Source organism: Geotrypetes seraphini, chromosome 11 (assembly GCF_902459505.1).
Source record: "Geotrypetes seraphini chromosome 11, aGeoSer1.1, whole genome shotgun sequence".
NCBI classification, from domain to species: domain Eukaryota; kingdom Metazoa; phylum Chordata; class Amphibia; order Gymnophiona; family Dermophiidae; genus Geotrypetes; species Geotrypetes seraphini.
The window spans coordinates 89,391,787-89,418,797 of NC_047094.1; the positions used below are offsets into that span (position 1 = coordinate 89,391,787).

The window sequence follows — 27,011 nt, forward strand, 5'->3', positions numbered from 1 at the left end:
GGCTTCGCTTCGATCCCTGCTAGAAGCTCAGTTTGTCGAGCTTATGCGCACTATGGGACCCCGGCTTATCGCCAACATTCACGGTGAGATTCTGACCCCGGTTTCAGAGGGCGGTCCGCCCCCTCCCCCTCCTCCTCGTCGTTCGATCTCTCTGCTCGACGAGGGGGATCGGCGGAGGGCGGCGGAATCCTCCAGGAGGGCTTCCCTTCCTGAGATGCCACCTTTGGAGCCCATCACACCTCCACGCCAACAGGGTGCTAGGGCGGCTCCTGATAATCGTAGTCCTGGGCATACTGCATCGCAGGAGGAGTTCTTCCGCACTCCATACCAGACATGGGTGGCGCTGCGTGAATCCGCATCTCTGCCACCTCTGCGATCCACTGCATCGAGCCCTATCCATTCCTTTGAGGCTTCGAAGGATCAATCAATGCATAGAAGATCTCGTTCTCCGTCCCGTCACCGGGAGTGGCATCGATCTCGGCACTCTTCTCGGCACTCTTCACGTCATTTGGAGGTGTCTCCGCAGAAGAAGATGCAGCGTTTGGGATACTCCTCGTCGGATGTGTCCCAGCCGGAGGGGCCGGAGTATGAGGAACCATCTGCCTCCTATTCTCCTTGCCGATCTCAGCTCTCCCTGGACCCGGAGGCTTCCACGTCTTCTAGCCCGTCTCGTCGGCCGGCCTTGGCAGACCAACTGTCTTTCTCATCCTTTCTCCGACAGATGGCGGATGACTTGGATGTGACTTTGGACACTGGGTCCAAATATTCTAAAGAGTATTTGGACACCATGCATTTACCTCACCCTCCAGCGGAGACACTTCGGCTTCCTCTACACAAGCTGCTGGACCAGACTTTCATGCGCTGTTTTGAGACACCGTATTCCTTGCCTGCAGTTCCCAGTAAACTGGATGCTCGATACCGCATCGTTCACCACAAGGGGTTTGAGGGAGCTCAACTTTCTCATCAGTCCCTTCTAGTCGAGTCCTCTCTCAAACGTTCTCATCCCTCCCAAGTCTATGCTTCCGTGCCTCCGGGCAGAGAGGGGAGAATGATGGATAAGTTTGGTAGACGTATCTATCAGAACTCGATGATGGCGACTCGAGTACTCAACTACAACTTTTTCTTCTCTACATACTTGGATTTTTTCTTGCCGGTGCTCCGCAAGTTCATTCCTTTCATCGATGCTCAGGCTCGTTTCCAGTTTGAAGAGGTGGTGGCGACCCTGTCCCAATTACGCCTTCAACTGATGCAATCCTCCTACGATGCCTTTGAGCTCTCGGCTCGAGCTGCGGCATGTTCGGTTGCCATGCGTCGCCTGGCGTGGCTTCGAACCATCGATATGGATCCGAACCTCCAAGACAGACTTGCAAATGTACCTTGTGCAGGAGCGGATCTATTTGATGAGTCTATAGAAACTGTTACTAAAAAGCTGTCGGACCATGAAAAGTCTTTTCAGTCTATTCTGCGTCCTAAACCGAAGCCTCAGCAGTCTCGTCCCTCTAGACCGCCTCAAATTTACCAGCGGCGTTATCAACCGAGGCAGACTCCTCCTGCGAGACAGCCTGCGAAGAGACAGCCTCCGCAGAAGACTCAGCAGAAGCCTCAGATGCCGGCTGCACCCAAGGCTACTCAGCCTTTTTGACTCTCTTCCAGGGAGCATAACCAACGTTCTGTCTTCCCCTGTTTTTCCCATAGGGGGTCGTCTCCATCATTTTTGTCATCGATGGGAGTCAATCACCACAGACCTTTGGGTCCTTACCATCGTAAGAGAGGGATACTCTCTTCATTTCCAACGGGTCCCCCCGGACCACCCTCCAAGAGAGTATCCTTCCAACTTAACGCAGACCGCCCTTCTTCTCCAGGAGGCTCAGGCCTTGCTTCGGCTTCGGGCCGTCGAGCCGGTCCCGTTAGATCAGCAGAACCAAGGGTTTTACTCCCGATATTTCCTGGTTCCGAAGAAGACGGGCGATCTGCGGCCCATTTTGGACCTTCGAGTCCTCAACAAGTTTTTGGTCAAGGAGCGGTTCCGTATGCTGACCCTTGCCTCTCTCTATCCCCTCCTCGAGCAGAACGATTGGTTATGCTCTCTGGACCTCAAGGAGGCCTACACTCACATCCCGATTCATCCGGCCTCCCGCAAGTTCCTCAGATTTAGGGTGGGACATCTACATCTGCAGTATCGAGTGCTTCCATTTGGCCTTTCCTCTTCGCCCAGAGTCTTCACGAAGTGTCTGGTGGTGGTGACCGCTGCACTCCGGAACATGGGTCTCCAGGTGTTTCCATACCTCGACGACTGGCTCATCAAGGCCCCGTCGGCCCCAGAGGTCATTTCGGCGACCTTGACTACGATTTGTTTTCTGCAGAACTTGGGCTTCGAGATCAACTTTCCCAAGTCACATCTTCAGCCCACCCAGACTCTCCCCTTCATCGGGGCGGTCCTGGATACCATCCAACTTCGAGCGTTCCTTCCTCCTCAGCGCATGGATGCTCTTCTACTCTGCCAGTCGGTGTCTTCTCGCCCGTCCATCTCAGCGAGACACATGATGGTCCTCTTGGGTCACATGGCATCCACAGTTCATGTGACGCCTTTTGCCAGACTACATCTCAGAATTCCTCAATGGACCTTGGCATCTCAGTGGACTCAGGTGTCCGACCCGTTGTCCCGCCACATTGTAGTCACTCCTGCTCTACGGCAGTCTCTTCTCTGGTGGATGACCTCTTCGAATCTATCCAGAGGTTTGCTGTTTCACTCTCCTCCCCACCAGAAAGTTCTCACGACCGATTCATCGAACTATGCATGGGGAGCTCATCTGGATGGTCTTCGCACTCAGGGGTTCTGGACCAGTGCGGAACGACTCCATCAAATCAATCTTCTGGAGCTCAGAGCCATCTTCAATGCTCTTCAGGCTTTTCAACATCTGCTTCACGACATGGTGGTCCTAATTCGCACCGACAATCAGGTCGCCATGTATTATGTAAACAAGCAAGGGGGCACGGGCTCGGCCTCCCTCTGCCAGGAAGCTCTTCAAGTCTGGGATTGGGCGGTCCGCCACAACACCTTCCTCAGGGCTGTCTACATTCAGGGGAAGGACAATGTCTTGGCAGACAAATTGAGTCGTCTTCTCCAACCTCACGAATGGACGCTCAATTCCAAACCCCTTCATCAGATATTTGCACAGTGGGGGACACCTCAGATAGACCTCTTTGCAGCCCCCCACAACTTCAAGCTGCCTCAGTTTTGCTCCAGGATCTACACTCCTCTCCGCCTCGAGGCAGACGCTTTTCTGCTGGGTTGGGGGAATCGCTTCCTATATGCGTTTCCTCCTTTTCCTCTCATTCAGAAGACTCTGGTCAAGTTGAGATCAGACCATGCCACCATGATTCTAATTGCTCCTCGGTGGCCCAGACAACCTTGGTTCTCCCTTCTACTTCAACTCAGCAGCAGGGAGCCCATACTTCTTCCAGTGTTTCCTTCACTACTCAATCAACATCAAGGTTCACTACTTCATCCCAATCTGCAGTCCCTCCACCTGACAGCTTGGTTCCTTTCAACATAACTCCTCACCAGTTTTCTCAAGCAGTGAGGGAGGTCTTGGAGGCTTCCAGGAAGCCTGCTACTCGACAATGCTACTCCCAAAAATGGACTAGATTCTCCTCCTGGTGTATTTCCAATGCCACGGAACCTCAGCGAGCTTCCCTTTCTTCTGTATTGGACTACCTTCTACACCTATCTCAGTCTGGTCTCAAGTCTACCTCCATACGAGTCCACCTGAGTGCTATTGCAGCTTTCCATCAGCCTCTACAGGGGAAACCTTTGTCTGCTCATCCTGTGGTTTCCAGATTTATGAAAGGTCTTTTTCATGTCAACCCTCCTATCAAACCTCCTCCTGTGGTTTGGGATCTCAATGTTGTCCTGTCTCATCTCATGAAGCCTCCGTTTGAACCTCTCAACAAGGCTCCACTTAAGTATCTCACCTGGAAGGTGGTTTTTCTGGTGGCCCTCACGTCTGCTCGCCGGGTCAGTGAGCTTCAGGCCCTAGTGGCGGATCCACCGTTCACTGTATTCCATCATGACAAGGTGGTTCTTCGTACTCATCCGAAATTCCTGCCTAAAGTGGTCTCTGAATTTCACATCAACCAATCCATCGTGCTTCCAGTGTTCTTTCCAAAGCCTCATTCTCATCCTGGGGAAGCTGCTTTGCACACTCTGGACTGTAAACGTGCTTTAGCTTTCTACTTGGATCGCACAAAGCCTCACAGAACTGCTCCTCAACTTTTCGTCTCCTTTGATCCAAACAAGTTGGGACGACCTGTATCGAAGCGCACCATCTCTAACTGGATGGCGGCTTGTATCTCTTCCTGCTATGCCCAGGCTGGATTATCCCTTCCCTGTAAGGTCACAGCCCATAAGGTCAGAGCAATGGCAGCCTCTGTAGCCTTCCTCAGATCGACACCGATTGAGGAGATTTGTAAGGCTGCCACTTGGTCCTCGGTTCATACATTCACCTCTCATTATTGTCTGGACACTTTTTCCAGACGGGATGGACAGTTTGGCCAAACAGTGTTACAAAATTTATTCTCTTGAAATTGCCAACTCTCCCACCATCCCATTGGGGTTAGCTTGGAGGTCACCCACTAGTGAGAATACCTGCCTGCTTGACCTGGGATAAAGCAATGTTAGTTACCGTAACAGTTGTTATCCAGGGACAGCAGGCAGCTATTCTCACGTCCCACCCACCTCCCCTGGGTTGGCTTCTCAGGCTAGCTACCTGAACTGAGGAGACACGCCCGGTACATCGGGCGGGAAGGCACTGGCGCATGCGCGGTGCAGGCATCTCGAAACTTCTAAGTTTCTTCAAGCAAGACATGCTTTCAAGATGTCCGTGTCGGGGCTCTGTCGGATGACATCACCCACTAGTGAGAATAGCTGCCTGCTGTCCCTGGATAACAACTGTTACGGTAAGTAACATTGCTTTCATGCAGGACCTTGTCGAACGCCTTCTGAAAATCTAGATATACGATGTCAACTGGGTCTCCCTTGTCTATCTGCCTATTTACTCCCTTGAAGTGCAGTAAGTTTGTCAAGCAAGATCTTCCTTTGCTGAAGCTGTGTTGGCTGGTCCTCAACAGTTTGTGTCCGTCAAGGTGATCGATGATGTGGTCCTTTATCAGCGCCTCTAACATCTTCCAAGATACCGAAGTCAAACTCACTGGTCTGTAGATTCCCGGATCTCCTTTCGAACCTTTCTTGGAGATCGGTGTAACATTTGCCACTTTCCAGTCTTCCGGAATCTTTCCTGATTGGATCGACAGATTGGCTAATAGTTGAAGCAGTCTAGCTATAACCCCTTTCAGTTCCTTGATTACCCTCGAGTGGATGCCATCCAGTCCCGGGGATTTATCGTTTTTAGGCCTATCGGTCTTTCTGCATACCTCTTCTAGACTGACCGTCGACCTTGTCAGTTTCCCGTCTTTGTGTCCTGTGTATAGTCTGTTGGCTTCTGTTATATTGGATATATTCTCTTCGGTAAATACAGTCGCAAAAAATGTGTTCAGTTTGTTGGCGATTGCACTCCCTTCATTCCATGGTCATCCAATGGCCCCACTGTTTCCTTCGCGGGTCGTTTCCCCTTAATATATCAAAAGAACGGCTTAAAATTTTTTGCCTCCTTGGCTATTTTTTCCTCATAGTCTCTTTTGGCCCCTCTTACCGCCTTATGGCACTTGCTTTGATGTTGTCTGTGCTTTTTCCAGTTTTCATGGTAAGAACGGATAGCATAGCTGGTTTTAAGAAAGGTTTGGACAATTTCCTTGAGGAAAAGTCCATAATTTGTTATTGAGAAAGACATGGGGAAGCCCCTGATTGCCCTAGATCGGTAGCATGGAATGTTGCTACTCCTTGGGTTTTTGCCAGGTACTAGTGACCTGGATTGGCCACTGTGAGAATGGGCTACTGGGCTTGATGAACCATTGGTCTGACCCAGTAAGGGTATTCTTATGTTCTTATTTTGCTACATACTGTGTGGAATAGAGTTCCCGATTCAGTACATCTTGCTTTCTCACTGGCCCTATTCAAATTTAGGAAATAAATCCATATTTCTTGAGACTGCTTCTAACTCTTACCTGCTTTAGTACACATGTTTTAATTATTCTCATAATAAATAAATCTCTGTAATCGAAACAGACAACCAAGGGATGAGATGGATTTAAGTTCTCTTGAGGAAGGATTGCTTCTTATATGTTTGTGTACAGCAGTGCATATTTCTAATAGCATTATGGAAATAAATAAATAATGACATCTGCAGTTAAGCGTTGTGTTCATTGTTGTATTTCATTACAAACTATTACAGCTTAGATGTATGGACTGAAAAGAAGCCGGCCTTAAAGCAGAAGTGCCTGGCTTTTTCCCACTTGTAATGCTGGTGCGCTTGGATACTTCCCATACATCTGGACGGGTTTAGCAGGATGAAGAAGGTAGAATTCAGAAGTACCGTATATTTCGCTCCATAAGACGCACCCTAGATTTAGAGTAGGAAAATGAGAAAAAAAAACATTCTGAACCAAATGGTGTACTAATATATACCAGGCTCTGCACCCAGCCCCCTTCACTCCCTGCCAGACTCTGCACCTAACCCCACACTCCTTGCTAGGCTCTGCACCCTGTCCCCCCTTCCCCGCCAGGCTATCCCCCACCTTCCCAAACCCCATGCAGCCCAAATATGTGAAAACTCTATTAACCCCATCAGGGACCTGGACTCTTATGGTACCCAAGGAAGAGCCACCATCCACTCCTCCCAATGGTTAGAGAAAACCAAGGCAAATACCCTGATTGCCCAAATCAAAATCTTTTCTGGGGAGTGTAGGGGCAGTGGTCATTTTATCCCCTCCAGCCCTACCATATTAACCCAAATAATTGGGGGGGGAGGGGGGGGTGGCGCTAGAGCAGCGAGGCTTGCAGTACCGAGCTGTTTTAAAGCAAGGAGGATACCAGTACAAGAAACAATGCGAGCGGCGTTAAAAGACCCTTCTCTCCCCAGCAGCTGTGACCTTTCCTTTCTCCAGACAAAAGCCCCCAGGATCGCAGCTGCCCGCCTGCCCGTTCTCGTCTCTGCAGAACCCCGCAGCCTCCCTCGTTCTATTTGTTTTCTTCCCGCACACTTTGCGCTCCACTGGCAAAAGCAGCAAGATGTGCTGGATGCCGAGCATGAGGTTGAAGGCGGCAGGTGGGTGACAGTGGGAGTTGAGTGGCGGCAGCATGTTTTGGAAGTTCTCGCGAGAACTGACAGCAGCCATTTCAGAGAGCAGTGTGGAAAGCTCACTCTTGCTGGCCGATACACTGCTGGACCACCAGGCTATAAGGGACATTAAAAAAGGTACGACAGGGTGAGGGGGGTGTTTTTAAAAAAGGTATCTTTGCTGCAAAAGATTCACCAACATTTCCACCTACTTTTGGGTGGAAAAAAGTGTGTCTTATGGAGCGAAAAAATACAGTATCTGCTAATTTCCTTGAAGCCTGCAAGACAAGTCCAGAATCTGCCCTCAAAGTCAGAATTTTGGTCCCTGAAATTCTCTGTATGTTAGTTACTTTTTGTCTCTGTGGTTGATGGAACAGCTGCTGTCTGTATTCCAGTTGTGTATGTATTCCCTTTTTCTATGGTACTAAGAATGTTGACAGTTACTTGTATCCAGGTATTCTTGGTGGACATTAGAGACTATCAGAAGGGGCTGGAAATCTTAGAATTTGGGAGATTTTATTGTTGCCTTTGCAGTGTGTCTTTGATAAAATTGTAGGTAAGTGATACAAAACCTTATCTGCACTGGTCTAGCAGGATTCTAGGAAAGGAGAAAAGCCTATATTTTACTTTTTAGATATGCTACCAACTATCACTCCTATTGCCATTCCCCTGCTTATCCTCAATTTATATATAGTATGTTTTTCTGAATTGAATATTTGTAGTACTGTCTTAATTATATATTTTTTTATTTTTATAGCTGAAAAAGAAGAACCGATGGATTCTGAAAACAAGCAGGTAGAGCTAATATCCGTTTCTTCTAAGAAAGGCACTACTATGTCATCTCCTGTTGTTAAAAGCATATCTTCCCTGCCAAGAATTCCCATGCTGAAGAAATCTCCATCATCATCATCAAGTGCTGTACCTACTAAACAATCTAGCAAGCCCTCTGTGGGACCTTCTAAAGCACCAGTCCTTACCAAGAATGCTCCATGGTTGTCAGCCAGTTCATCTGCATCAAAAAATCTTTTGGCTCCAAAGCAGACCATACCATCCTCTTCTGCTACAGTGTATGGTCCTAAACCAATGGCCATGTCTTCTGCTTTGGCTGGAGTATCCAAAAAAACTGCAAGTTCTTCCCCTACAAATGCTGCTGTAAATGCTTCTTCCAGCAACACTCAAATAAAACCAGCAGTGAACCCCAACCAACCCCTACCAAATTCTCAAATACGACAAAATATCCGCAGATCCCTCAAAGAGATTTTATGGAAAAGGTAGGAGTTTTATATGATTTTATGCTTCTTAGAGTTTATAAAACAACACTAATTATCAAATCTTTCTTACAGTTTCTACCTGTAGCAAAAGGTGTGTTGTGTATGTTCTTACAAGTCAAATGCATATTCAAGATTCTTTTTTGCATGTGAGGTAGTAAAAATAAATATAAATCATATGTTCACCGTCTGTGGGGAAAACTGTGTTAACTTGGCTGTAATGTTGGTTTAGTTGCTGGGCTAGTTAAAAGGTAGATTTAAAAATAACAAATTGAAAAATAGACGGTAAGAGAAGAAAAGCTAGGTAGTTGCTAGTGAAGACATATGGTATGCCATAGCCTCATTATCATGAATTCTGGTTGAGTTGGCATCCAAAGGTATAGGTGAGAGTTTGGGAAAATAAAGTTGTACTAAGGTTTTTTAAAGCTTATTCTTGTACAACCACACTCTATTCCTGAACCTTCAAGTAGTCAATCCCTTCTTGTGAGAACTCTTACAGGAAGATTCATTTGCTACTTTTGCTGCTCCTCTCTTACCTCTGGGCTGTCCTCCCAATTCCTCAGTTGTCTTCCTACAAGTGAGAGAGTAGGAGCCTGTCTTTTCTGCTTGTGTTTATTTTTCTTTAAATTCGGTCTTTTTTCTTTGTTTTGTGAGGCTTATTTTTTTGTGCTGCAGTGGATCCCCTTGGGGGACAGCTCTGGCTGCTGGAGAGTGTAGACTCTGAGGCAGAGGGTCTGCTTGGAAGGTAAGGGGAAGGGAATAATAATAATAACAGCTTATATACCGCAATACCGTGAAGTTCTATGCGGTTTACAGAAGATTAAGCAAAGGTAACAAATTGAATTGACTTTAAGAGGGGAGGAAGAAAGAGAATTAATAGGAGAGGAAATTCATGTATAAAACATAACAAAATCAACTTATAGACTACATAACCGTGAGGATCTATGTGGTTTACAAAAGATTAACATATATCACAAATGAAACTCTTAAAGAAATTAGAGGGTAGAGAGGGACAGATTCTTCAAACTTTCAAAACATAAAAGAACAAGAGGGCATTCGGAAAAGTTGGAAGGAGACAGATTCAGAACAAATGCTAGGAAGTTTTTCTTTACCCAGCGTGTGGTGGACACCTGGAATGCGCTTCCAGAGGACGTAATAGGACAGAGTACGGTACTGGAGTTCAAGAAAGGATTGGACAACTTCCTACTGGAAAAGGGGATAGAGGGGTATAGATAGAGGGTTACTGCACAGGTCCTGGACCTGTTGGGCTGCCGCGTGAGCGGACTGCTGGGCACGATGGACCTCGGGTCTGACCCAGTGGAGGCATTGCTTATGTTCTTATGTTAAATTAGTTACCCAAGAATCTAGAAAACAAGTCTTTAGATGCCTTCTGAAATCCAAGTATGAAACAGATACAGAGAATAGTTGCTTAAAATCTTTATCCCAGACAGCAGCTTGATATGAAAGCGTATGTTTGTGATATCTTTTAAACTTGCAACCCTTTACTGACGGGTAAATGAAAAGAGCATGAGATTTGCGAGAGTATTTTAGATTAAAGACCGTGAATGCATCCTTTTTGTTGCTTTGGCATTTCAAAGTCAACATTCAGAATGGTGGGCATTGGAGAATTAAGTAACTTGCCCAGGGTCACAAGGAGTAGCACTGGGATTTGATCTCACAACCTCTGGGTACAGAGGTAGCTTCTCTACCAGTAAGCCACACCTTCCCACTTGGACAGCCTGAATTAACAGTTCAGGAGCTCGGGGACCATTCCCTTGAGAGCATAGCTCGCCAAAGGGTTCATCCTCTAGTGGGTTTTCTCCAGGATTAGGGCTAACTGTGTTCCTCCCCCCATTAGTGTGTATGAGTTCTGGAGGGGGTTGAGGTCTCCAGCTGGTGCATTGGGCCCGAGAAACAAGCAGTTCAGATTCCAGACTTGAGGCAGAGAATCCCCCTATTCTGTTACAGCTTCCATTCTGCAGCTCTGAGCACATATGGCACAGTGAGTAGCAGGCTGACAGCCTGGCAAATCAATTTGGGAGGATCCTTAAAATCAGTTTTGGGGAGTTTCCAGAGATATTTCTAGGTTCCCCCTCCTCAAAAATCCCAAAACTGCTATTTTTAATTTTACTGTGTAGTTTCCCCGAACCTTTTCTTGGTGCTAAAATCACTGTCATGGCTGCTATCTTCGATTTCCCAATTTGAAATTAAAAGCTTCTTTCTGACTCGAGGCACCTCATTTTTGCTTAAAAACATGTGGGATGGACTCGGGTCAGAATACTTCAGATTAACTACCTTTTTGTGGCAGATGGCAATGTGAGGAGCATCCATGTATCACGTGCCGCGCAGCATTTGAGGGAGGGAGTAACTACTTTAGCCCTCTCTGTTCCCTCGGTGGTTCTGGGACCCAGTCCACCTGAGGAAAGAGTCAAAATTTGAGCTGGGGGCAGCACAAGTGCATCCATGGTGAAGTGCAGCCGCAGTTCGGCTGTGAAATCTTGAAAAAGTTCAAAGCAGGGACTTCAGGGGCAGGGATTTCCCCTTGAATTTATTAATGCGAGGGTAAATCAAAAGTAAAGGCAAAATACATTTAACGTCTTTTAATAGAAGTAACTATGAGCAATTGAATGTCACTTTTTCACATAGTCCCCATGCAAGACGACATATTTATTGTATCGTTCAACTAGCTTCAGCATTCCTGCAGAAAAGTTTTTATTGACTACTCCCAAAGCCAGGTGAGCACCACTTCATTTACTTCATCATGCTTTGTCTTTTGCTCTCTGAGTCGCAGTAATGCACCCATGTCTTGTGGCCCGTGACAGTTTTCCCCAGAATAGTCGGATCTTCTTCATACCATCTCAGGAACAGGGGTGCGACCTCCACATGATGTTTCTTGTACAAATCAATAAGCTGTTTGGGAACTCATCATGCACAGACTTTCCTGTTTTCCAGGTCATAGTGCATTATGGCAAATGCAGATCCATAGCTGATATCCTGTTTAAGCTAAGTGTTATTTCAAAACATATTATAACACACAGTGACTCTCAAACACATTATAAATCTTTATTATTAAAGTTTTTTTGAGACTGAATTAAGCAATATTCTGTGGAGTTAGTGATCAAAGTTTTTATAAAATCACAATGACTGGAAGGTGAACTCTTCACTCAAGGGAGGTATTCAAGCCTTCCCTACAGAGTTCCATATCTCTGAGTATTTTTATAAACTTTATTTTGATCACTCTCCATGAATTTTGTTACCAATGCGGGTCAGTTGAATGATTTTGATATCATAGCCTATTTCTGACCTCAGGTCTGTAATCATTGTCCCTGAATCTCACAGCAAATTAGCATCCTTCTTTGGCATTAACTTAATATTCAATTTTTCTGCTTTCTTTTCAAAATCTACATTTCCATGTCTTACCTTCCCTTCTATCTCTCTCTTCTTCCGTCCTTATTTCCATGGTCTGACATCTCTTTCTTTCCTTTCTCTCCCTCCATCCTTCCTTCCTTTCCCCTGGTCTGGCATCTGTCTCCTTCCCTCCCCCAACTTTTTATTTCTTTCACCCTGCCCCCTTCTTTCTTTCTCTCTCTCCATGCCCCCTTTCTTTCTATATGTCTGTCTTTCTCTCTCTCTCCGTGCCCCTTTCTTTCTTTTTTTTCCTTTCTTCATGCCCTTTCTTTTTTGTGCCTTTCTCCATGCCCCTTTCTGTCTGTGTCCCGTCTCTTCTTTCTTTCTGTCTCCCTATCCCCCCCCTTTCTTTCTTTCTTTCTCCCTGCCCTCCCCCAAGCCACCACCATTGGGGAACAGGCTGCCACCGCCACAATAGGGGAACAGGCCAGCGCCGAGGTCTTAGCTCTCCCTGCTTATCTTCCCCAGCGCGGGACCGTCTAATTCTCACCACCCGACGTCAATTCTGCCATCCGAGAGGAAGTTCCGGGCCAGACAGACAGCGATTGGCTGGCCCGGAACTTCCTCTCCGATGTTAGAATTGATGTCTGGTGGTGAGAATTGGTTGGCTCCACGCTGGGGAAGGTAAGCAGGGAGAGCTAAGACCTCGGCGCTGGCCTGTTCCCCGATTGCGGTGGTTTGGGGGAGGGCAGTGGGAAGGGAAGCAGATTGGGGACCCCTGCTTTAGGCGAGCCGCGAGCCATTTGCCGACATTCACATTTGCCGACATTCACTCCAGGGAGATGCAAGTCCAATTACAGCAGTTGTGGTCTGTACGCGATTTTCCTCTCCACAATTGGAAAACTTGTGGAGAGGACAGACCACGGGCCGCAAAATAGTCCTTGGAGGGCCGCATGTGGCCCATGGGCCGCGAGTTTGAGACCACTGCACTACTGCATGTTATTTGATGGTGCAGTCTTGCAATGGAGCATCCATGTTTCTGACCTCGTGGCTGCCACAAGACTAAAAGTCCGAGCATTGCACTGTATGTGGATGAACTATCCAACAGGCATTGTATGAGTAGATATGTTGCATTTCACTAGCTATGGTCCGGTTATTGCGTAATTTAACAATTGCCTTTAATTTTTGATTCAACTTCGTTTGATGTTTTGGGTTTGTCTAATTAACAAAGGCCCCAACGGGTATCCGTCTGTATTGCAGCCCTGCTGGTGCCAGGGGTTCCCCCCGAAGAGCACAAGTTCCCAGAAATACCATTTGCATTTGGGGACAGTCTGCCTATGGATGACTTTGATGATCAAGATTCTGGTTTTATGCCTTTGCTTTCCCTGGCAGGAAATTCTACAGTGGGTGATGATATTGCAGCCACAGGACTGCAGGACCCTGACCTGGGAGACATTCCAAATCTTGGTGAGGAGCCCACTGTGCGCAAACTATTTAAACAGTCAGCATTGATAGGGATAATCTCAAAATCCCTCCAGGAGTTAAGTTTCCTCAGGCCTCAGCTAAGCAGTACTCACTTATGAGTTGAACACTAAGCCACAGTTTTCCTGTTTTCCATTGCATTCAGACATCATGTAGATGCTTACAGATCACTGGGAGATGCCGGAAGGGCCCCTGCGGGTGGCCAAGGCTATGTCTGAGCTCTAGCTGATGGATTCTGCCTTTAACTAGCTCTTTGTTCTCTCAAAGGTAGATTTTCTGGTGGCACAAGATTTGGAATATTTGAGAGTCCACTTCACCATGGGAGCAAAAAAGTATTCTTCTTTGAGGCATGCAAAGAGAAACTTCTCCAACAGATCTGAGAGGTACACCCATTACAACAGCCTGGAAATACTTGCAGATGCTGGGGTCAATGGTTGCAACTATGGACATTGAACTCTGGGCAAGAACCCCCCACTCATGCCTTCTCCAAGAGGCACTCCTTTCCTGTTGGTTCCAGCAGAGGGATTTGCTGTATCAGCAGTTCCCTTGGACAGCGGAGGCTTGTCACAGTCTAGTCTGGTGGTTAAATCATCTCTCCAGAGGAGTTCCCCCTCCTTATCTTGGCATCAGTTATCTTGATGACGGACGCCAGTCTTTATGGCTGTGGAACCTGTGACAAGGGACGCCTGATCCACGGATGCTGATCCCTTTCCCAGAGGAAGTAGTCAATCAATGACGTAGAACACCCCTTCTGTTTCCCTTTCCTCCCCCAGAGGTCTGGCATCTTTCCTTTTTTTCGTCTCTGTCCCTGAAGCTGCAGCATCCCCAGATTCACCATCTCTCCTTTTCTCAACTACCCTTTCATACAGCATCTCTTCCTCCTTCCCCACCACTCAGAGTCCACCATCTCTCACTTTCTCTTCCCAACTACCCTCCTATCCAGTATCTATCCCCCCTCCAAACCATCCCTTGTGTCCAACTTCTCTCCGTCATTCCTTCCCTCCCTCTCACTGTCCACCATCTCTCTCCCTCTCCTCTGTTTTTAGACCCATTATTTCTTCCCCTCCCTCCACCCTCAGCCCAGTATGTGCACATCTCTTTGGACCCCTCCTTCCTTTCCTCCCTCCGTATACTTCTACACCAGGGTCCCCCCCCCCAAAGGCCTGCATGTTTTCTCCCATTTTTCTATCATCCTCCGGCTTCCCGGTCTCACCTTCAAAGCAGCCTGCAGAGGATCGCTGGTCAGCTGTAGTGATCCTAGCAGGCTGCCATCAGCCCCCGCAGCACATTCCCTCTGCCGTAGTCCCACCCCTCCTCTAATGTACGGGATCGCAGCAGAGAGAATGTGCTGCATAGGCTATGGCAGCCTGCTAGGATCGCTACAGCCGACCGGTGATCCTCTGCAGGCTACTTTGAAAGTGAGACTGGGAAGCCGGGAGAGAGATGGTGGACAATGAGATGGAAGGAGGGAAGGAACAGAGTATTTTCTCACGGGCCAAATTTGGCCCACGGGCCTGAGTTTGAAAAGCCCAGTAGCCTGTTCTCACAGTGGCCAATCTAGGTCACTAATACCTGGCAAAAACCCAAAGAGTTGCAACGTTCCATGCTACCAATCTAGGGCAAGCAGTGGTTTCTCCCATATCTTTCTCAATAACAGACTGGACTTTTCCTCCAAGAAATTGTCCAAACCTTTCTTAAAACTAACTATGCTATCCGCTTTTACCACAACCTCTGGCAATGCATTCCAGAGCTTAACTATTCTCTATGTGAAAAAATGTCATCTTATCTTGAAGACCCATTCCACCATGCGAGGCGTTGCTTTTTCGTGAACGGAATCTTCAGCGATTTTGCCAGAAGAGATATGTAGATCCACCACTTGGTCATCGCTGCATACATTCATGAAGTTTTACAGAAGAGACATGGATTGTTGATTCTGGTAGCAGGCTCATCGGTCCCACTTTAATTTTGAGGGACTGCTCTGTTACGTCCCAAAGGTTCAAGAATAGAGTGAGGTTGTATATGAAGGAAAGATTAGGTTCTTACCTTGGTTATCTTTTTTGTAAACCCTCACTCTGTTCCTGAAGCTCGCCCTCTCAGCTATAAAATTGCCTGGTGCCTGCCTCAGTAGGTACCAGTAATTTGGACTTCTTGTTCACTTTGTCCCAATTTAGCAAGAATATGATCTGTAAATACCGTGTTGTTCAATCCAGAGTACTGTATAGAACATTCCCTCATACTGTTAGTGCAGACTGAGTTTTAATTGTTCAATTGTTTGTTCTGTTTTCTAAATATTTGATTATTTATTGTGATGCTTACTAATATGCTTTGTTACATATTGAGGAATTGGAGGATAGCCCAGAGGTAAGAGAGGAAGAGCAAAACTATGCAAATGAAGCTTCCTACAAGAGTTCTCACAAGAAAGGATTGACTACCTAAAGGTTCAGGAAAAGAAGATTAATAAGGTAAGAACCTAATCTTTCCATACTACTACTTAACATTTCTATAGCACTGACAGGCATATGCAGCACTGTATAACAACATATTTAAGAAATGGTCCCTTCTCAGTAGAACAAACAATTGAAATCAGGGGTGCCCACACTTTTTTGGCTTGCGAGCTACTTTTAAAATGACCAAGTCAAAATGATCTACCAACAATAAAATTTTTAAAAACAGAAAGCACACTGTACGCAGAAAAAATGTTAATTATAATTTATATTCGGGTGGGGGGTTCAAAGAGGTCAAGGCAGATGACTTTAAAATATGTAATGTTACCTCAGTAACAACTATATAAAAATAGACAAATATACCCCCTCCCCTTTTACTAAACCGCGATAGCAGTTTTTAGCGCAGAGAGCTGCGCTGCTCCTGTCGCTCATAGGCTCCCTGCGATAAAAAATGCTATTGTAGTTTAGTAAAAGGGGACCATAGTCCAAAATATAGACAGCAGATATAAATTCTCAAATCGGACACATTTTGATCACTAAATTGAAAATAAAATCATTTTCCTATCTTTGTTGTTTGGTGATTTCATGAGTCTGGTTGCACTTCCTTCTGACTGTGCATCCAGTATTTCTTACCTTCTTTCTGCCTCCTGTATGCTTCCTCTCCTCCAGACCTTATTTCATCCCCAACCAACATCTCTCTCTGTCCCTTCATGAGTACAACTTTTTTCTTCCTCTCTCCCTGTCTGCTCCCGCCACCCGACACACTCCATTCCCTCCCCCAACTTTTTCTTACTCTCTCTGCCCCCTCTTTTTTTCTCTCTCTCTCCATGCCCCCTTCTTTCTTTGTCTTTCTTTCTCTCTCCTGCCCCTTCTTTATCTGTCTTTCTCTCTCCCTGCCCTCCAAGTCATCTCCACCATTGCCAAATGCCCGCAGCAAACATTTCTTCCTGTCTGCTCTTACTCTTATTTCCCAAATTATGTATTTTTTCTCAGTTCCCTTCCCCCATTACAGCGCATGCTCCCTCTCTGAGTTCCTGTCACCCTCAGCCTATTTCTTCTCCACTGCCACAGCTCCACTCCAAGTTTCTGTCTCCATCAGTCTATCATTCTTCCCTTTAGAACTTTCAGACAGAGGTTACGTGATGCAGCACTGAAGTGCAGACGTGTGTGCTTCGATCTCCCGGGCCTCTCTCTCTAATCTTGTGTTACCAAATCGGTATTTGATTTTCCACGCAGATGATATTCTCCTTACCTGAGGCAGATTGACTCCTTGTGCCGGAGGTTCCGTTTATATCTACGATGACGTCTAAATTTGGCCGTAAGGAGCGAGAGAAGGTGAAGCCTACTGAGCTCAAGAATTGAATGGGAAACTGACCTCCCTGTCGGGAGAATTCTCTTATTGTCAGCAGATCTCTGGGCTGGAGGATGGCATCCAGCAACTCACTTCTTCACACTTGGCTCTTCAGACACGAGTAGCAGCCCTGGAAGACAAACTCAATGAACTCAAAAATCGGTCTCGACGGGGAAAGCTCCATCTGATAGTACTCCCGGAGTCTATTGCCGACCCAGAGTTCCGTACCTTCCTGGAGTCTTGGTTGGTTGACTCCCTTGGGCTGCAATCGGCGGCAGGACCCCTGCGTATCGAAAGAGCACACCGGTTGGGACCAAAGCACTCTCCAACTCAAAAACCCCTGGTAGTGATTCTTAAAGTGTTGAATTACGCTCATAAAATGGAAAACTTACGCGCTGTTCACTCCCGGGGTTCCCTTTCTTATGATAATAAACTGGTGCTATGTTTTCAGGACTACTCAGCAGGAGAAAGAGGAGAGAAACAGCAGGAGAGAAAAGGCAGGAGAGAAACAGCAGGGGAGAGAAGGGAGGAGAGAGCAAGGGGCAAGTGGCGAGAGTTAGCTCTGCCCACCCTCCGACATCATCCACCGGAGCTCCCTCTTAAAAGGGGAGGGGCCAATGGCAATCGGGTAGAGGCTTGTGAACGAAGCCAGGAGAGGAGAGAAACAGCAGGGGAAAGAACGCAGGAGAGAGCAAGGGGTAAGCGGCAAGAGTTAGCTCCGCCCACCCCCCGACGTCATCCACTGACGCTCCCCCTTAAAATGCGAGCGGCCAATGGTGCTCAGCAGTTTGGCGTGTGTCAAAGACGAGCGTTAAAGGTGCTCGCCTTATCGAGAGTGCTTTTAAGAAGGGCCTTGAAAAGGGACGAGTCACTGCAAAGGAGAACAAAGAGCAACCGCAGCAGACATAGAGAACAGCCACAAAGGACAGCCACAGCAAACGCAGAGGACATCCACAGCAGACCAGCAAGTGGGCAGCAATGGAAACAGCAGACATAAGCAGGAAGTTGAGCTGCCCAGTTTTCTGCACCATCTGGCATATGTATGAATACCTCCCCTCTGGGAGGCGGTCTTATATATGCACTCGATGCGGGGAACTGGAGAGCCTGAAGAAACAAGTCTGACTCCTGGAGGGCAGAATACTGGAACTGGAAGCTCTTCGAGCAATGGAGGAGGAGGAGGAAGAAGTCCGGGAGTTAGAGAAGTTCATTGAGGTGGCATACAGGGAGGCCGTGGAAAATCACCAGCAACAGTGGAACTGCCGAGATACACCTACAGAGAGTGAGGATCATCTGGAGGACAACTACAAGGAAGAAAAGGGAGACACAGCAGTGAGATCTGGAAACAGCAGAGGGAACCCACAAGAAGAGGAATCCGATGCAAGCCAACGCCAGGATGAGGGAAGATGGAAGTGCACAGAGAACACGGACCTACGGCTGGAGAGATGGACATACACCAGGGACACGGATCTGTGGCTAGAGAAGCAAGAGAAGATAGAGAGGACAGCAATCGTCATAGGGGACTCCATCATCAGACAAGTTGACAGCCACATAGCGTGAGGAAGACAGGATTGGCTGGTGACCTATCTACCCGGAGCCAAGGTAGAAGACATAGTGAGCCGCATCGATAGGATCATCAACAGCGTGGAAGAGGAAGATACGGCGGTGGTGATCCATGTGGGGACAAACAACGTGAGCAACAGGAACTACAACAGGGAAATACGGATGGACCAGTTCTGGATGCTAGGAAGGAAGCTGAAGACCAGAACGCAGAGGGTAGCATTCTCGGAGATCCTGCCAGTACCCAGGGCCGACAAGAAGAGGCAGACAGAGCTGCAAGCAGTCAAGGCGTGGATGCAGCGCTGGTGTGAGAAAGAAGGATTCCACTTTGTGCGCAACTGGACGACGTTCTAGGGGAAGAGCAAGCTATTCAGGAAGGATGGACTCCACCTCAGCGGAGACGAAACGAGGCTACTTGCAAGCAACATCAAAAGAGAAATTGAGAAGTTTTTAAACTAAGAAGAAGAGAAAAGCCGACAGTTGACAGAGTCGATGGTTCGGGAACCAGTATACCCAGAGGATACCGTGCAGAAAGATAGCAGGGAAGACTCACTGGATCATAAACAAGATAGAAATCCTGACAGATCAAATTGGACACAAGAAGGAAGGAAATGCAAGAGTAACAGGCTGCAAACTCAAGTGTAACTATGTACACGAACACAAGAGCCTAAAGAATAAGATGGGTGAATTAGAAGCTATGGCACAAAAAGATAACCTTGACATCATCGACATCACGGAAACATGGTGGAACAAGGAAAACGTTTGGGACACTGTGCTATCGGGATACAAGCTATACTGCAGAGACAGAGTGACTCAGAAAGGTGGGGGCATTGCCCTATACATCAAAGAGGGAATTGAGTCTACCGGAGAGAACAAATGGAACGGAATTGAATCTACTGGGAACAAATGGAATGGAAACGAAGATCGGCATCTACTACTGACCCCCAGGGCAGTCCGAAGATATTGATGGAGAAATGACGGATGAGATTAAATGCAACTGCAAGGGAGGCAATGCAGTTATCATAGGTGACTTCAATTATCCGGGGATAGACTAAAACCTAGGCACTTCCGGCAGCGTTAGGGAGACCAAGTTCCTGGATGCTGTAGGCGATTGCTTCCTGGACAGAGTACGATATTGGGTTTCAAAAAGGGATTGGATGATTTCCTGAAGGAGAAGGGGATTGAAGGGTATAGATAGAGGGTTACTATACAGGATATTAAATGATTAGGGAACAAAATATTTAGGTAAAGGATCACTTACAGGTCAAGGACCTGGGGAGCCGCCGCAGGAGCGGACTGCTGGGCACAATGGACCCCTGGTCTGACCCGACAAGAGGGAATGTTTATGTGCTTATGAAACAACTTGTCAGGGAAAATATGAGAGGAAACGCAATTCTGGACTTAATCCTAAATGGACTATGAGGACCGGCACAAGGTGTAAAAGTAGAGGGGACGCTGGGAACCAATAATCACAATATGATCCACTTCGACTAACAAAGAAGAGGAGGTTAGAAAGATTGTAGCCAAAGAGAAGAATCTAAAGACCGAAGCACAGGAAAAGGAAATGAAGGCAACAAAATTCCAGGACCTAAATTGCATATATACAAATGCAAGGAGCCTAAGAAACAAAATGGGAGAATTAGAAGCCATGGCCATTGCAGAGGACCTAGACATCATTGGAATCTCTGAAACATGGTGGAATGAGGAAAGCAGATGGGATACAGCACTGCCGGGGTACAAGCTCTATCGCCAAGACAGATCAGGACAGAAAGGCGGTGGAACAGCACTATACATAAAAGAAAGCATACAATCGACAAGAATGGACACAGCAGAGACGGCCAACAAGCTAGAATCGCTATGGGTTAAAATACCAGGAAGGAAAGGGCCTGAAATAAAGATAGGCCTATACTATCATCCACCTGGACAAACCAGAGATATCGATGAAGAAATGGAAGCCGAGATGAAGCGAGAATGCAAAAGCGGTAACACAGTTATTATGGGAGACTTCAACTACCCTGGGATAGACTGGAGTCTTGGAAGCTCAAGATGCGCTAGGAAGGCAGAATTTCTGGAGACTGTACAAGATTGCTTCATGGAGCAGCTTGTTAGAGAACCGACGAGAGGAAATGCCACTCTGGATCTAATCCTAAATGGGCTAAGGGGACCTGCAGAGGAAGTGGAAGTAGTGGGACCTTTGGGAAACAGCGATCATAATATGATCAAGTTCAAGGTGAAAATAGGAATACTGAAAGGAAAGAGAACCATAGCGACAACTTTTAACTTCAGGAAGGGAAACTACGAAGCAATGAGAGGAATGGTAAAGAAGAAATTTAGGAACACTTCCAAAAAATGGCAGATGGTAGAACATGCCTGGTCCTTTTTCAAGGACACGGTGAGCGAGGCGCAAAATCTGTATATCCCCAGATTCAGAAAAGGGTGCAACAAGAGTCGAACAAAAGACCCGGCGTGGATAACTAAAATAGTGAAGGAAGCGATAGGCAATAAGAAAAATTCATTCAGAAAATGGAAAAAGGACAAATCTGAGAGAAACTGGAAAGAGCACAGGAAGTATCAAAAAGAATGTCACCGTGTGGTTCGAAAAGCCAAGAAAGAGTATGAGGAGAGACTAGCCAGGGAAGCACGAAATTTCAAGCTGTTCTTTAGATATGTTAAAGGCAAACAGCCGGCTAGAGAGGAGGTGGGACCACTGGATGACGGAGACCGGAAGGGGGCGGTGAAGGAAGAAAAAGAGGTCGCAGAAAGACTTAACATGTTCTTTTCGTCTGTATTTACAAGCGAAGACACAACCAACATACCGGAACCTGAACAAATCTTCAATGGAAATCAAGCTCAAAAGTTAACATCCATGGAAGTGAGCCTTGATGATGTGCGCAGGCAGATAGAAAAACTAAAAACTGACAAATCCCCCGGTCCGGATGGAATCCATCCAAAGGTTCTGAAGGAACTAAAGGATGAAATAGCAGAACTACTACAGCAAATTTGCAACCTATCTCTGAAAACAGGTGTGATCCCGGAGGACTGGAAGATAGCCAACGTTACGCCCATCTTTAAAAAGGGATTAAGAGGTGACCCGGGAAACTACAGACCAGTGAGTCTGACCTCGGTTCCGGGGAAAATGGCAGAAGCACTGATAAAAAAAACATTGATGAACATTTTGAAAAAAACGAACTTCTGATAATCAGTCAACATGGTTTCTGCAGGGGGAGATCGTGCCTGACTAACTTATTGCACTTCTTCAAGGGAATTAGCAAACAGATGGACAGAGGAGACCCCATAGACATCATATACCTAGATTTCCAGAAAGCCTTTGACAAAGTGCCTCATGAACGTCTACTCCAGAAACTGAAGAACCATGGGGTGGAAGGAGATGTACATAGATGGATCAGAAACTGGCTGGTGGGCAGGAAACAGAGGGTAGGAGTAAAGGGCCACTACTTGGACTGGAGGAGGGACACGAGTGGTGTCCCGCAGGGCTCGGTGCTCGGGCCGCTGCTATTTAATATATTCATAAATGATCTAGAAACAGGGACGAAGTGTGAGATAATAAAATTTGCGGATGACACCAAACTATTTAGTGGAGCTCGTACCAAAGAGGACCACGAAGAATTGCAAAGGGACTTGAACAAACTAGGGGAATGGGTGATGAGATGGCAGATGAAGTTCAATGTTGAGAAATGTAAAGTATTACATGTGGGAAGCAGAAACCCGAGGTACAACTGTACAATGGGAGGGATGTTATTGAATGAGAGTACCCAAGAAAGGGACTTGGGGGTAATGGTGGACATGACAATGAAGCCGACGGCACAATGCGCAGGGGCCGCTAAGAGAGCAAATAGAATGCTAGATATAATCAAGAAGGGTATTACAACCAGAACGAAAGAAGTTATCCTGCCGCTGTACCGGGCAATGGTGCGTCCGCATCTTGAGTACTGCATCCAGTATTGGTCGCCGTACCTTAAGAAGGATATGGTGTTACTCGAGAGAGTTCAGAGGAGAGCGACACGACTGATTAAGGGGATGGAAAGCCTTTCATATGCTGAGAGATTGGAAAAACTGGGACTCTTTTCCCTGGAGAAGAGAAGACTTAGAGGGGATATGATAGAGACTTACAAGATCATGAAGGGCATGGAGAGAGTACAGAGAGACAGATTCTTCAAACTTTCAGAAAATAAAAAAACAAGAGGGCATTCGGAAAAGTTGAAAAGGGACAGATTCAAAACGAATGCTAGGAAATTTTTCTTTACACAACGTGTGGTGGACACCTGGAATGCACTTCCAGAGGACGTTATAGGGCAGAGTACGGTACTGGGGTTTAAGAAAGGATTGGACAAATTCCTGCTGGAAAAGGGGATAGAGGGATATAGATAGAGGTTTACTGCACAGGTCCTGGACCTGTTGGGCCGCCGCGTGAGCAGACTGCTGGGCGCGATGGACCTCAGGTCTGACCCAGCGGAGGCATTTCTTATGTTTCTTATGACCTGGACACAGGGGCGAAACGTTGATTCAGAACGATGGGCATGGTGCTGAACTTCCGAAAACGGAATTACGAAGGGATGAGACTCATGGTAGGAAAGAAGATTAAGAAGAGGATAAGCACTGTAAAGATGCTAGAACAAGCATGGTCCCTTTTTAAGGACACAGTCACTGAGGCGTAAAATCCTTTATATACTGCGTATCGGCAAGGGATCCAAGAGGAAAAAGAACAAGGAACCGGTGTGGCTCACAGTAATGGTGAAAGAAGTGATCAGAGACAAGAAGACTTCATTTAAGGAATGGAAAAGGTCAAAAATGGACGAAAACTGGAAAAAGCACAAACAGTATCAAAGCAGGTGCCATAAGGCGGTAAGAGGGGCCAAAAGAGACTACGAGGAAAAAATAGCCAAGGAGGGGAAAAATTTTAAGCTGTTCTTTCTATATACTAAAGGGAAACGACCCGCGAAGAAAATGGTGGAGCCTTTGGATGACCATGGAATAAAGGGAGTGCTAAAGAAGGACAAAGCCATCACCGACAAACTGAACACATTTTTTTGCGTCTGTGTTTACCTAACAGGATATACACAACATACCGAAAGCCGACAGGCTATACGCGGGAAATGAAGATAGGAAACTGACAGGGTTGACAGTCAGTCTAGAAGAGTTATGCAAGCAGATAAATAGGCTTAAAAATGATAAATCCCCGGAACTGGATGGCATCCATCTGAGGGTAATCAAGGAATTGAACGGGGCTATAGCTGAACTGCTTCAACTAATAGCAAATCTGTCGATCAAATCAGAAAGGATTCCGGAAGACTGGAAGGTGGTGAATGTTACGCCGATATTCAAGAAAGGTTCGAGGGGTGATCCGGGAAATTACAGACCAGTGAGTCTTACCTTGGTACCGGGAAAGATGGTAGAGGCGCTGATAAAGGACCGCATCATTGAGCACCTTGACGGACACGATGTGATGAAGACAGCCAGCACGGCTTTAGCAAAGGAAGATCTTGCTTGACAACTTGCTGTACTTCTTCGAGGGAATAAACAGGAAGATAGACAAAGATGACCCGGTCGACATTGTATATCTGGATTTTCAGAAGGCATGAACGACTACTTCGAAAAATTGTGAACCATGGAATCGAGGGTGAAATACGTGGATTAAAAACTGGCTGGCGGATAGGAAACAGAGAGTGGGGGTAAATGGACAGTACTCGGACTGGAAGAGCATCAAAAGTGGAATGCTGCAGGGTTCGGTGCTTGGACCCATGTTCTGCAACATATTTATAAATGATCTGGAAATTGATACGACGAGTTAGGTGATTAAATATGAAGACAATACTAAGTTATTCAGAGTAGTGAAGACGCAGGAGGATTGTGAAGATCTTCAACGTGACATAAACACGTTTGAGAAATGGGCTGCGACATGGCAAATGAGGTTCAACATGGATAAATGTAAGGTGATGTATGTCGGTAACAAAAATTTTATACACAAATACAGGATGTCCGGGGCGTTACTTGGAGAGACCCCCCTGGAAAGAGACTTGGAAGTGCTGGTTGACAGGTCGATGAAGCCATCCGCGCAATGCATGGTGGCAGTGAAAAAGGCGAATAGGATGCTAGGAATGATTAAGAAGGGGATCACAAACAGATTGGAGAAGGTTATCATGCCGCTGTACTGGGCCATAGTACGCCCTCACATGGAATACTGCGTCCAACACTGGTCACCGTACATGAAGAAGGACACGGTACTACTCGAAAGGGTCCAAAGAAGAGTGACTAAAATGGTTAAGGGGCTGGAGGAGTTGCCGTACAGCGAGAGATTAAAGAAACTGAGAGAGAGAGAGAGAGAGAGAGGACTTTGATGGGAAGATAGGACTCAATGGGAAACCAAGGTGGCAAGGGGGCCCCTTCTAGTGATTCAGACAGGTCGGGTTGAGTTGGCACCCAAAGGCATAGAGAATTTGAGTAAAATAAAGGTGTGCTAAGGTTTTTAAAGCTTAATTTCTAGTGCAATAGGTGAGATATTCTAGACAAGTGGGTTATCTCCCAATGGCCACATGCCATATGCAGAAGGAATCCACTCTGGATTTTCTGTGACTCTCCTCTATTTTACTGGGAGCTCTAGCACCACCTGTAGATTTTCCCTTCTGCAAGCGTGCCTGAAGGAGTGTTTCTGTTCTGCTTTCTCTCTTTTTTATTTTATTCATTGTTTTCGTTCCCTTTTCGGAATTTCTTTGTGCTTGGATGATTCTTAAATTCTGCCTGCATTGAGAACACACAGACCAGTCTGCAGCTGACAGGCCGATCCCAGAGGGTACCTGTTAGCCAGATTTCATTGGTTCCTTAGGAGCTTGGGGCCCCTGCGTTTTTCTTCCTGCTGAACAGAGGTTCGTGCACAGGTTGTTAGGCATACCTAGGAGACCTAGTGGTATTTCGCAGGATGTTGGCTGCAGTTTTTCTCCTCTACTTTTTCCTGAGCACGTCAGTCAGTCCACGAGAGTGGAGGCACAGTCAAACATCATGGCTGACTGGCTGAGTCTGTCTGGTCAGCGTCAAAGAGGCATTCCCAGCATGAGGCAGTGATTCTCTGATTCTGGCCTCTTTAGCAGAACTGAGGCAGGCTGCAGCATATTTCCAGCACAGGTCACAGTAAGTAAGGCTGTCAAAGCCTGCGAGGTAGATTTTTTGGGGGGTGTCTGAATTTGTCAGTTTTTGAGGTATCTGTATATCCCCCCTGTGTTCCTCCATCTGAAAAATCCTAAAATCGCTGTTTTTGTGATTTTCTTTGTGAAAAATTGTGATTTTGGCATGAATTTCTTTTTTTTTTTAATTTAAATTTTTATTTTTTAAAATAAATATACAAAGTATACAAATAATTATTATAAATATGCAAATATACATATATGTAAATATACAAAAGGTAACTTAAACATGAAACAGACTAGTTGTATGTATCACAGTTAATAAGCAGGAAGATAGTATTATTTATAAGTCAATACAACCAGTGTCTCGTATCAACCAAATCCAGCAGGGCCAGTACATATAATTTCAGCTGAGAGTAAAAGAAAAGAATAGAAGAGAGTTCCCAATGAGCATCATACTGAGCATCCCAAGCGACTTAATTAACTGACAAGAAGTGACTCTAAATATATTATATAAATATTACATTGGTATTACATTGAGATAATTTTATGTTAACGGTCCAAGTCACAATGAAGTTGAATGGGTCTCCAAATTTTGAGAAAAGAACTAGTAGAATGATGTTTTTCAGCGATTACACTTTCAAATTTGTTGGTTATGCATACCGTGTTCCACCATACAATGTATTCTACCTTAGATAAGTCCTTCCAACAATGCAAGATGTTTTTAATAGCCAAGAATAATAAGATGTTAAGTAAACGAGCATTGGGTTTGGACATAGAACATGTGAGACCATGTTGTCCAAGAATAATAATTTTAAGATGTAAGAGTTTATTAATATTTAGAATGGTGGATATGGTGCTCCAGACTTTATTCCAATACAATTTAATATGCGAGCATTGGTATAACGTGTGCGGCAGTGTACCTTTGAATTTTCCACAGAACCAGCATAGATTGGAGCCTTCTTTGGAAAATTTAGCGAGTTTATGTGGCGTCCAGTGGGATCAATGTAATAGAAAGTATATTGATTGAAGGACTGGAGCCGATCTTATAGATTTGAATACTCTGGTCCACACTTTCTGCCAAAGCTCATCATCAGCGGAAATGTCTAAATCCGGATGCCATGCACTCATCATTAGTGATATAGACACAGGTGAAGTTTGTCTCAATAAAGTGTACCATTTAGAGGCAA

At 46.1% G+C, this 27,011-nt stretch overlaps 1 protein-coding gene across 6 annotated transcripts in view; it reads left to right on the top strand.

Annotated features, from left to right (window-relative positions):
- DIDO1 (death inducer-obliterator 1) overlaps positions 1–27,011 on the top strand; it is a 679,850-nt gene that overhangs the window by 480,727 nt on the left and 172,112 nt on the right. For all 6 annotated transcript variants that reach the window (XM_033963660.1, XM_033963661.1, XM_033963662.1 and 3 more), the window contains one exon: positions 7,993–8,506. In XM_033963660.1, coding sequence (XP_033819551.1) covers positions 7,993–8,506 — 514 coding nt within the window. The remainder of the gene's footprint in view (positions 1–7,992; positions 8,507–27,011) is intronic.